The 13,190-nt window shown below is 36.8% G+C and overlaps 1 protein-coding gene across 1 annotated transcript in view; it reads right to left on the bottom strand.

The window, feature by feature from the left end:
• SLCO4C1 (solute carrier organic anion transporter family member 4C1) overlaps nt 1-13,190 on the bottom strand; it is a 33,427-nt gene that overhangs the window by 4,400 nt on the left and 15,837 nt on the right. Inside the window, exons 5-10 of the mRNA XM_075078401.1 lie at nt 12,768-12,889; nt 11,265-11,380; nt 10,821-10,965; nt 8,738-8,933; nt 4,261-4,414; nt 1,715-1,902 (exon numbers count right to left, since the gene is read on the bottom strand). Coding sequence (XP_074934502.1) covers nt 1,715-1,902; nt 4,261-4,414; nt 8,738-8,933; nt 10,821-10,965; nt 11,265-11,380; nt 12,768-12,889 — 921 coding nt within the window. The remainder of the gene's footprint in view (nt 1-1,714; nt 1,903-4,260; nt 4,415-8,737; nt 8,934-10,820; nt 10,966-11,264; nt 11,381-12,767; nt 12,890-13,190) is intronic.

Genomic DNA, 13,190 nt, shown 5'->3' with positions numbered 1-13,190 from the left:
GCTAAAATGCAATCCTGAGCTACTATTCCTGAAGAAGTAATAAACAAATTGAGACTAGGCTTCAGCACAGCACAAGGTTTTGTATTTCCCATAACCTTTACATATAGTCACCCAACCTTACAATTAATCGGTTCTGGCATATGCTATACAAATCAATATACTGATTTAAGAACTAGCAGAATTTACCTCCTCACCTCCTACCCATTTCTTTCAAATAATTCTCCAGTGACATGCATTTTATCCTGACAGTGTCTTTAAGATACTACCATAAAGATTAAATACAACCCAAATTAATTTATAGAATTTAGTTTCAGCACCATTTTTTTTAAAACTGTAGTATGAAGCATTGCAGTGACAAAAAAAGACAGTATTTAAATATTCAGGAATTATTCCCTCATTCTGGAGTATGCATGAGATTAGCCATAGAAAAACATCCATGATGAGCGGTTATGAGCAGTCACTGTTACGATCCCCCTGCCCATAAAGGCAAGTAGAGGAAGGAGAATGAGTTTTGCATAATGTGGGTCATTATTTCAGCACTAGAACACTGTCACAAACACGTGGGTTTTCACTTGAAATTGCACAAAATAAGCCCACTGAAAATATGTCAGAATACACTGTAGTAACTTACCTCACGTTTAGCAATTTAAGTTAGTTTTTGGACATTTAAACTGCTCTACAGTCTTCTCTTGCATAAACACCATTTCACCATTTCAGTTGAAGCGTACAAGGATTCAAAGTTCCAGATGTTATTTGTTTAGAATTATCTAAATAAAACTATTAGCTCAGTTTTGAGGATAATTCAGCCCTTCACATTATTCTGCCCACCCACTAATATGACAAGCTGTTAATTCCAGATTTACAGCAACCCTGGACAGGAGGCTACCACAGAGCACTGTTGCAGTGTACCACCCCTCTCACCAACCCCATGCCTAGGAAGTTCGAAAAGGAGCGTCTAACGACACCCTCCCAAAGCATCCTGTGTATAGTGCATGTATGCCTATGCATCATGAACATTTTCTCTCCAGAAGTATTAAAAGTACAAGTCAGATTTCAACATGAAGTGAAAAACCTCTACTTTCAGAATGAGGACCATGTATTTTTGAAAGAAAAATATCTAGCTTTCATTCATGTGAGTTTCAGCAATTTGAAAGACAGTCAAGCCACTGGTTAACAGACACATAGATGCTGTCATGTTTTATATTAATGACTACCATATATACATCAATATCATATGAAAGGTAGTCTACAATTCTTGACAGACTACAATTTTGCAAGTCTGATTCCTGTCTCAGTTCAGAGTTCTAAGCATAAGACTGATTCCTATTTTGCTCTTTTTTGGTACAGTTTGAAATCCTGGCTATACAAGCTAGTCAAAGCAAGAAGGAATAAATGTGTCATGTGCTTGGATGAAGAAAATATTTGACTAAAACAATCAGGAGTCCTCCCATAAAAGAGGGATTTTGCTACAAGTAGGAATTATTTTTGATAGATTCAGACAGCTTCTGCTAACCAAATGCAATTACAGAGATAGTGAACAGTGGTATGACTGTCCTCTGCTTCAAGTACTGCCTATTTACTACACAAAGAACTATAATAGGAAATACCTTGCACATTCATTTTGGTCCATGTTGCAAAGCAAAACAAATTAGAGTATTTCACTGATCTGAGTTTTCATAGGAACGCTACCCACTGTTCAGCGCAAAAAACATACCTGAGAATGGCCACAGTTGTTGGAGTAACAGCCATAAATGTAAAAACAACAGCAAAAAAGAAGAAGGTCAGGAACAGAGGTAAAAATTTGCACTGTGTTGGACATTTCCCAGGGACAGCTTCATAGAGGAAGTCTTCCGAACCATTTTCTCTTTTTGGATTCCCAATACAGGAACAGTTGTAGTACTTCTACAAATAATTTATAAAACAAAAGTTATCTCTAAGAATAAAAAAGTGATACCAATATGGTAGATGTTCATTTGATCTGCATCACACTGAATACAAGAATAAACCCTGACTTTACAGTGTGGGAAACAGTCCATTTCCTGATGATATATGTTACTGTAACCATAAGCAGGGTTACATGAGCAGGGACATCTTCAACTGCATCACATTGCTCAGAGTCTCCTCCAACCTGACCTTGAATGTCTCTAGGGGTGGGACATCCACCACCTCTCTGGGCAACCTGTGCCAGCGTGTCACCACCCCCACTGTAAATTTTTTTTTTTTCTTATACCCAGTCTAAATCTACCCTCCTTTAGTTTAAAACCATTACCCCTTGTCCTGTAAATTTTCAAAAACTTTTGAAAATATTTTCAAATAAATCACCTCTTTGAAAATGTTAAACACCACGAGGGTGTCAAGGGTTGAAGGAAGGGAGGAAATGCCCCTTTTCACTTTCCCCACGAGACTGGTTTTGGTCACAAAGAATAACTTCTGAACAAAGGATAAACAAAACCTTCAGCTCCCTTACAGCAGGTGACATGTCCCACAGTTCTCAAAAGCTGTTCTTCCAATACTGAAATAAGCTAATGTTAACTTACCTAGTTTATTAATCAAAACTGGTGATTTCTGTACAATTCAAAAGTTATACTCTAAAGAACTTTAACTGCCTTGACTACTAAAAACTCTTACTTGAACAGGGTTCATTCTTTAGATTCACATCTACTTGCACCACTATTTCCTCAAGCCTTATTCTTCAAGCTTAGATAATACATATCCAGTTACAACAGTAGCAGAATAACCATAACAGTTCACATTTTTCAGAGATGTTGGCAAGTCCCAGATCACCTAGCTTGACAATCTTGGCTATGAACAGGCTGGTTTTTACACTGGTGTGTACTTGGCAGGAAGAGAGGTGAGCTCTACACTGAAGACTTAAGCAGGAAGCAGAAGCAATGTTAGACTGCTTTTGTAAGCAGGTGAAAAAAATAGAACTTTATTCTTCATTTAAGTTCACCCATGTTTGTTTTCAAAGAAAAAAAGATATATATCAGTGAAGTGTAAAGTTTTCACAGCAAGACCTAGGCAGTCTCCTACATTTTCTTCTGGATAATACCTCCTCTCTTTTATCATTGTCCTCTTCTGATACATGAAGTCCCCAGATGCACCCCCTGGTTCAGCTTGCCTACCTTTAAGATATTCCTACACTCCTCCCACATCTCTGCTCAAAAGTTTATTGTAGTAATATAGACAAGCACAGAAAGGCTCTCTGTTCTGGGAAGGCTCAATAACAACCAGCCACTTCCACGGCCTAACATTCCTACATCAGGGACAACTGACATTCAAAGTTTGGAAACTCACAGCAGCAGGCTGCCATGCATCCAATAAACATTATATTATGCCTAAAGATCTAGTTAAGAACTGCAGTTTTATGTCAAGGCAGTTGCTGGTTTCTACTTTTCTGATTGTCAATTCTATAAGTACGTTCATGTTTAATGAATTTTCAGTATTAGAAAATTTAGTAGAAGTAACATTTGCAACATGACACTGCGCAAGTGAGAAACATACTGTGACTGACCAATAAACCTCTACAATGGAAGAAGGCTCAGAGGAGATGGGAAGGGTGATGTGCCCATGAAGCTCATAGACAATGCAGGCTATGAGTGACCACAGCTGTTCCAAAGGAAGCTATTCAGAAAAGAAACAATTATATCAGCTGAGTGGATCAGCTTGCGGTGTAAATGTTTCTCCCCAAGTTCATTAAAAGAGTGTGAAAGTTAGCCAGACCAGCACGGGGAGCATGGCTCAGCCCAACGTAGAGTATAAAAAGCCAGACAACTAGCAGAATTTCAAAGAGAGCAACAGGTGAGAGCTGGCTTCAACCCACATATGTGTCCCAAAAACTGAGGAGGCCCAGCATTGTGATGGTGAGCATGTTATAGTGTTGTGACTAAACTGTGTATTGTAGTTGCTATATTTCACTAAGCATAACTTACATTTCTATTATGTTTTCAGTATATTTTGTATCACTCTGCTACATCAGAAATACTGTGTAACATCAACTGTCATCAAATAAGTCAATTTTAAATATGTACAATGTTTAATATCAAAGCACCTGGTCAGCGAGTACTCGACTCTGACGCATATCAACACTCATCCTACCTGGGTATGTGTTTCCAGTCCACAACAATTTTTCCCATAGTAACTACCACTATCAGAGAGTGCAATTTCCTGTCATACTAAGGGAAGAATGTTTTCAATCTAGAAGGCATTTTACAGGAAACCAGAACAGACCACGTCAGCTATCTTTATAGCATAAAGTACCTTTTCCATGTTGTTAAAAAGATGTGATGCACATCCTGCGAAACAGGGAGAAAAGTACTGGACTTCATCTCTGCCACAAACAGGGTAGTACATAGAGCGCAAACACCTGCAGTTAGCATTGCATGGTGCTGTTAAGTTATATAGCGTGCCGGTTCTAAAAGATAAAAGTTAATAGGCTTTTAATAAATTAAATTGAAAACAGCAGATATGCAAATAAGTAATGCAGTATTTATAGCATAATAAATCTCAAAATATTAAATTCCAGTGATTTATGCACTTAATTGTTTAAAAATATGACATGTTCCTAGTAGTTACAAATCTAGAGGGAATTCCCATTTATTCTGTACCTACTTATTTTTGTGCTATTATTACTTCCATAGATTATTCCTCCAACTTCCATTCACAAAACAGATGATGAAATTCTGTGTCCCAACTCAATTCTCATCTCCTCTTTCCCACACAATTATACACTTGAATTTGTTCAAGTCAGTTTTAAGAAAAACTGTAACAAGACTAAAAGCAGTGTTTGGTATTGTTTACTCTACTGATGGTATTGTAAGGTTTTTTCCTGTTTTGGATTCAAGTCAAGTTTGGAGTGCAAACCCACTGCATTTTTGTTATTTTTAACACTTTTCATTACCTAAAAGGCTAGTTTCTTCAAGAGAATTTAAGATGGTCACAAATACTAAGAGGGGACATAATTAATATAGGAATTAAGCTGATCACGTACATAGAATTCAGACTGCACAGGGAATATTAGGGACATCACAACTACCTATATACTTCATTTGGTTGTAGTACAGTTGAACCCTACTAAGTTATGTTAGTTCGTTCTTCATACATAGAAGAATCAACGTCAGTTTGCTCTGGCTTAAAGCACTACAGTGCACCATAAGCAGATTCACTCATCACAGGTTTGTTCATACAGTGCCTTGTTAGCCTATGAGGCATGTCAAGCTTAGAAGTATTTAATCCATTCAATGGCAACATTTGTCCTATTTACATGTGCACAGAACGCCTCTCTTCCTCGACCTACAAAGCATGACTGAACCTTTAGTTATGCATGGTCAAAGAAATATTAGAATACAGAAGAAATACAATGTAGTGTGCAAAGGTTCTTATGAAACTGAACAACTTATTCTAACATCACTTTTCCAAAGAAGTCTAGCAGATGAGACCATTAAATGGTTGTTAACAGCTCTATATGTTGGGTGTTTTTGCACAGGAAAACAAAACATGGAGTCCCAGAGACCTGAGGGAATCAACAGAACTAAAGAAAAAGTCACTGCATTTCTGCTCCTTCAAGTTTTTTGCTCAGTATTTCCTTGAAGAATTGGGCAAAAACAATTCTTTGAAGTGTTTACTAGATGAAGTAAAGCATGTGAGTTCTGCTTATAGCCTAATACAGAGTTACTACAAACAACATACTTCGTTCATTAACATATTAACTCAAAAGTGATCCTGTACTCATGTGGTTCTGGTACTAAACTTACAAAAGCTTCCCCCACCTCCAGGCTACTTTTCAGTATAAAGAGAATACTTGTTATGAAGTATTTCTTCAAAACTTCCACAAAAATGAAACTGCGTCAATTTCCAAGACAACCTCAGAGCACTCTCACCATTTATTCTTTGAAAGCATTTGTTCAATCATATAAGCAGCAGTCAGACACTTAGCTATTCTTCCACAAGCTTATAAATTTTTTAAAGCTGCTACTATTACATATCTTAGTTGCTTATTCCTTCATGGAAAGTAGTGTCAGAACAGGCACTAAATTTGTGCCACTAACTGTTCTGATGCAGGTCACATGTCCAACAAACTGTAGTCCAACATGTAACAGTGAATTAGACAAAACTGAACCATTTTCTTGTAATGGATACTGAGAGGAGAAAGTTATTTCAGGATTGGTTAGCTACAAATTGCTGTAGATAAGAGGTCTTCAGCAACAGTTAAACTACATAACTGCCAAAGTTACACAAAACTACTAAATACAAGTTAACCACATTTAAATTAAGACAAAAATCAGTTCAGCTGTACCTTTTGCCAGCTGCTCATTATCACAGGACCTGGTATAGAAATATGGATAGTTTCACATGCTATTTTCTATGTAACGCCTTCAGTATTCAATTGCTACATACAGATTCTTTTGCTCAATATGTAACTATAAACTTTTCGCAACCAAAGTCTGCATCTTAATTTTAATTTCTGAAGTGTCAACAGTAATCTTACAGCTAGCATATTTTTCAGACACTGAAGAAGTGCCACGTTTTAAGTGTCAAATGCCAACACTGGCTTTTTAATATACTGTCAATTGATACAGCAAGTTGTAAAGATGGAATCAGAATGAGTGGTAACTTAGGTACTAAGGATTTTTTTTTTCTAGCCACCAGTGCATGAGATTTGATTTATTCATTTTGTATGCCTTCTGGAAAAGGAGATACAATGAATGGTTAAGTTATCATGGAATTAAATTTCTACTCTGTTAGAGAACAGGAAGCCTGAATGCCTTCAACCACTACTACCTCCAAGCCCTCTGAATTTCTATCCCATTAACCTAAGGTTATCTATTTTAATGTTTTCACATTTACCTAAATGAGTGACTTGAACAATATCTGGTTAGTCTTTCATGTCACTCTGCATTTTTGTGAATTTTTAAAAATATTTTTCAGTTACGTTTGTCAATGATTCCCTTAAAGGACCAGGAAAATTAGTGGCCTTCATATTCTGTAATACTTGCACACTTAGTTGCCTCCATGAGTAAGATGTGATTTTCCTCCATTCTTCTGTTTGTTATATGTTCATTTCAATTCAGCCAAAAAGCATGATAAATATCAAGTGAAAACAAACATAAGCCTAACTGTTGGTTAGCTATTTATCTTTTTTTCCTAGAAGAATTACCAACTTGCATGTGCATTAGAAGCTACAAAACCCATTTCCCCCCTCAACCTATCTTCTGCATTTTCATGGTGCTATTGTGTCAGTAAAGTGCAAATATCATCTTCCCCATCTGATTTAGGTTCAAATGCCTTTTTATGCATTTGAGCATAAGTTACAGATACTGCTTTTGTACAAGCTTGTGGTTCCTAACCCTTTTTTAAAATAGAGGACTTGGGGAAACAACAAAAAAAAAAGCATTGGTAAGTTATTCACCCAGTTCCACAGCACACTGCTCATGCTTAGTATTTTTCCAAATGGCCGCTAGTAGTCCCTAGCTACCAGCCTACTACAGTTATTTTGCATGACAGCATCTGGCTTTTTGGCAGACCCTGAAACAGCTGGAGTTGCCTCTGGCTCTGTCAGTTCATGACAGAGTAACCTACCGCCTGGGAACACAGTTTTGGCACAGCTAGCAGCCTTACTCCTCCTTTTAAACACTGCTCATGCTATAGAAATGTGTACTATTTAAAAACTGTGAGAACTGAAACATTCTAATCTTAAAGTTAACTCCTTACTAAAGCATGATTGGGGATTTTATATAACATCAACAGCACAGGCACTATGTGATCACATATATTCAGTGTTGAAGTTTTAAAAGTGGACCTACAAATCTATTCTCTAAAGAATGCTTATTTTTGCAGGTATTTATTTTTAATCTTATTTGATTTTTACTGTCAATTTTCTGACCTTTATTCCCCTCTGCCATACTGGTTTCCAGAGTAAGCTTTGTTCACAGCAACAGGACAAACATTCATCCTAGAAGTACTGCAGTTATTACAAATATCTAAAAAGTGTGATAAACTGCGTTCTCATTAGAAATGAGAATTGTGTTGTTTAAATAAAAGTACATATTGTTTAGAGAAGTCTTTCCTGTACATGTTAGCCAAAGATATTTTGAATTATGTTTCAGTTAACCATATTACTTCACTCATTTTATTCCTCAGCCTGGGTCACTGAGCTATGGTCATTTTGCATTAAATTTTTACCTCCATCAGCCATTTTACCAGGGAAAAAAATAAAGCTTCCTTTGTAAATGGAGGCTAGATGTGCTAGAACATGATGCTAGAATAATGGCTTTATTTTTCTAGGGAAAAATTTGCAATCCATTTAAGTTGCAGTGCACCTCAGTGCTCTCTCATGAAATTGTTGCACATGGCAGACTCCTTCCAGGAACAAACTGCCCAGGAAGTTGGTTAATAAAGTCAAGAACGGTTTAATAAAACAAGATACAAAAGCCACACTACTTCTCCAGAGATACAAAGTTAACTGTAGTCAATACCATGGCTACTTCTCCTAGAATAGTTACAGAAGCCACAAATTTTTTTTGCCAAGCAGGTTCAGTCTGTTTAAAACATTTCGCAGCATTTTCTTAACTGTCTATTACATAAAGACTCCAAGAACAAGGTTTGAGTTCCATAAAACATTTCTATTTCATATACCATGGCAAAATACGACATTTTTAAAGGTTTTGTATTCTGTGATGTAGACTATTTATTTTAAACTTTAACATCAAACCCAAGAGTGCATTAAAAATATATTTACCCATTATATGTTTCAGAGACACCTGCAAAAGGTTCGTTCCCACATTTAGCAAATAAAAACACTGTGTTTAACAGCAGGGCCACTGTACAAGTGCCTGTCATGAACTTGATTATGCTTTTGCAATCCATTTTGCACTTGGAAACCAAGATGCCGCTTATGATTTGGCCTAGTGCTGCTGCTGGAATTAATACAAGCCCTAGAGGAAAACAAGACACCAGCAATTACACAAAAATGCGAGATATAATTAGTGAAGCAATTCAGAGTGCAATTTTATGTTAAGAAAAAAAAATCTCAACAGTTACCTGAATCTTAAGATGCAGTCCATGGGATGTCATTTTTAAACCATCCTACCAGCAGCATCTGTTGGCTTGTGTAATTTATTCTACCCTTACATTATCTTTAGCCTTTCCATAAGTTCAGCTTGACAGGGTAATTTACAGTTGTCCAAAACCCAAGTTCAACACAGCAAAACTACATTACTTAAGAGGACTACATACTGGGCAGGAACATCTGAACACCAGTAGGCTGCTTCATGAAAACAGAAAATGTTGTTTCATTGCTTCAGTGTTTTTCCACATGTCCATGTTCTTTCTTACATATTTGTGTTATGAACAAGAGAACATAATCACTACGATACAGGAGACACCACAAGATACAATAAGGCTTCTACAGAAAGATTAAAAGAAGTCTAGTTCAATGGGTCAGTTTTGCTGTTATAGCCCATATAGTCCATAATGATTTATCCTCTATGCACTATGAGGACTCCAGATACGTAACTGAGAATTCTTACATGGCTAATCTACAATACAACACAGAACTCAGTGTAACTTGCACGGACCTGAGATAGCTAATTTCAAAAACAGTTCAGGTACAGTGGCAGAACTGCACAGGCCACAGACACCCATAGTCAAAGGTAGTTTAAACAGTTAATGTGGTCGTTGGTAACACTTAGACTAGCTAGTTCATCATTAGTTCAGGTACAGCTAGCTTTCAACATTAGTTTAGGCATTTCTTTAAAGCTGTAGGTTTGATTAACACTATCAATGTTTTCAACCCAAATTAAAAAGAAATGCAGACAAAGTCTATAGTTAAAAAAAGAACATTCAGTTTTCTACTTCGTTGCTGAATACTGTTTAACAATTGAGCATATATTCCAATGTATTTCTATGTAAAACTTGCAGTTACTTTGTTCTGAAGCAATGATGTCTGAATAGTGATAGTACTATCTAGCATTATCCAGGGGAGTAAGTCATTCAGAAAGTCTCTCCCAAATATATTTCTGTTGGAGAAAGAACTTCAACTAGCATATGCTTATATGGCGGCACTGTACAGCTGAAGTAATTTAGCGAGATACGTTCTAGAAATATTAAGTCTGCTCATTTCAAGCTACCTGCAATTGGCCTACCTGCCTTAATCTGGTTGTTCTTCAGAAGTAATTGTGTCAAAGCTAGTCATGTGACCCTACCTAGTACAGCTCTTCCATCAGAGTTTTCTATTTGTTTCTCCAATACTCAGCCTTTCATAGCCTTCCCGTTACACCTGTTACTTCAGCATATCGGATAATAGGAATAAGTGACAGTAAGCCAACTATAGAAGCAGTTACACAATAGTTTTATAATATACCCTGATTAGTCATTTTACTGTAAGCTACCTCACTGTAACATTAAAGTGGAATTGAAGAAGGGAAAGGCCAAGTCAACCCTTACTTCCAGCTGCCCTTCATCTTGCCTCCTTTAATAGGGACTAAGGCTTAATGTTCCTTCAGTTGATTTTAAAATGAGGAAAATCAGATGTTTTTCACCAAGAGTAAGAAAGGAATAAATTACAGTTTCAGCAGCACACAAAATTCTCACTCTACTTTGAATATGAGCATCAAGTCTTCTGAACATACAAGTAACTCTGCATCCTTGATGAATGAGGTACCAGGATTTTCACAGGGCAGGCAAGAATAATATAAATATACTGTTTCTAGTGTGAAAACTGCATTTCATATAAGTGTATTCACAAATGTGTCAGATGCCTATATAAGCTTCCACCTGTACTGTTAATGAGCACAATATTTAAAAATGAAAAGCCACATTACCTCCAAGAGTTGCTGAAAAGCTTGATGTCCTTCCAAACTGATTTTCTATAAACTTTGGTAGAAATGTGGCAAAGCCAGTGGCAACTAAAGCTTCTGAAGAACTAGCTATTATTAGACTCATAAGCACTGGATTCTTCAACAGTATCTATGGGAGGAAATAAGCATAACACTGCGGAAATTATTTCATTGTAGTACTATGTAAAATAGAAGTCAATATATTTTAAAGGAGATACTCTAAAGTGAAACTTCACTAATACGCTTTTTTGCTTTACAAATCTTAAGCACCAACAAAATGAATATGCATTAGATTATCAACAGCACTGGAGATTTCCCTATCACAACATGATAAAGGAGCAATTACCTTTCTAAACACTTATGTATTACCTGAAAAAGAATTTCACTTCTCAAAATATATCAGTTTTAGTAAATTCAAGAATTCCTTACCAGGAGAGCCATGGGAAAGTCTTTAAAACTTTTTCCAATGTTCTTAGTCTCAACAAGTGCCTCACTTCCATCATTATGAGTTTCAGAGATTTTTTCAGCCTGGATCTTTGCTGTTCCTACAAATGGGCATATTTATTGACAATGAAAACATTGAATACCTGTGCTTTTAGACTTAAGTGTTTCCTTTCCTTGAGAAAACTAAGACATTTTAAGTCTTCTTCAATATCTCATTGGTACAGATCTATAAAAAGATCAATAATGTATTGCTGTGGAAAGAATTTACCTGAAAGCATCATGCTTCCATTGGAAGGCCTTGACTAAGAAGATATTATCAGGGATATCCTAAGAAATTCAGACTATCCTGAAGCCTGTTCAGGTTTTTTTTTAAATCATCCTCATTCTCCCCAGTTCCCTACTTCATTGTTTCTTTTCCTCCATCATTTCTCATTCCAGATAAGCGTAGTAAGTTACTGTAGATGCTCTTCCAAGTGACTCCTAGATAATATCTGCCTGAACAGAAACTGTAGCTTAATTCTTAGTTCTTTCCCTGTGATTGGTATATACTTTGGTTTATTTATAGAGAGCAATCATGTTTACTTTAGACTTTATGTTGCTAGGCTGAACAATCCAGGCTGTCTTTGTCTCGTTACGTACTGGGAAAATTTAGAGCTTGTTGGGTTCACCTTGGAGAAGAGAAAGCTGAGGGGTGGCCTCACCACAGTGTACAGCTTCCTCAAGGGGCGCAGCAGAGGGGGAGGTGCTGATCTCCTCTCTGGTGACCAGCGTCAGGACATGAGGAAATGGAATGAAGCTGTGTCAGGGGAAGTTCAGATTGGACAATAAGAAAAAGGTTCTTCACTGAGAGGGAGGTCGGTCACTGGAACAGACTCCCCAGAGAAGTGGTCATGGCACCAGGCCTGTCAGAGTTCAAGGAGCATCTGCACGATGCTTTTAGTCATGTGTCTTAGTTTTAGGTAGTCCTGTGAGGAGGAGGGAGTTGGGCTCGATGATCCTTATGGGTTCCTTCCAATGCAAGATATTCTATGATTCGATATTAATATCCTTTTTAGAAGCCTGCTCCTGGATACTTTGATTCATGCTTTGTTGCTCCACCCAAAACAATAAGGCAGTCAAAGACAACAACGCATGTGTTAAGTCAATGGAATTTCCTTGTGATGCTTGGTGGACACACAGTAGCTTTAAACAAAGTCCTGGGTGCTTAGCTGCAAGCATCTTCCAAACTTTGGCCATGAGCTTCCATTCTCTATCTGTTTCTGGGCCTACCATACATAATTACATAAACAAGATTCTTCTTCTAGCCCATTCACCTTATTTTAAAAGGCTGCATATTGGAAACAAGGTATTTATCATCAGGTTTTAGCTAGAGACAGTTAACTGAGAAACAGAATCAAAGTGTAACCAATCATTCAGTCCAGCAGTCTATAACCCACAAGTATAAACAAATCTCTCTTCCAAAGTATCCCATTATTGTTAAACATTTACCTGGTAGGTGTTTTGGAAAGCATGAAAAAGGTATTATAAGGAGCCAAATTGTAAAAAAACATGCAAGAAATGCTATCCACCATGCTCCAAGCCAACGTGGGTCATCTGGATCCATATTTGTACTGGGAAAATAATTTGGAAAAAAGTAGGTTTACCATTTATGAATTCAAATCAGCAATTTTAGATACCAGTGAACTGGAATTTCTTTTAATACTGATTTAACAGAAAGCCTTTGAATATTGCCATTTTCTTGTTTCTACATTTATTAATTTGTTTGCTTGTCTAAAGCACATTCATCAGCTCCAGTATAATATTGCATTCTATCATATATAGTTTTTAACTCTGTCAAATTCATCCTGATTTAAATGCCACTGTTTGGCCCTGATTTCAAGATCCTGCAGCATTAAGATACTGAAAAAGCTG

This window comes from Phalacrocorax aristotelis, chromosome Z (assembly GCF_949628215.1).
Source record: "Phalacrocorax aristotelis chromosome Z, bGulAri2.1, whole genome shotgun sequence".
NCBI lineage: Eukaryota > Metazoa > Chordata > Aves > Suliformes > Phalacrocoracidae > Phalacrocorax > Phalacrocorax aristotelis.
Note: the sequence above shows the minus strand (reverse complement) of the source record. Positions and strands in the feature narration are given on the sequence as shown.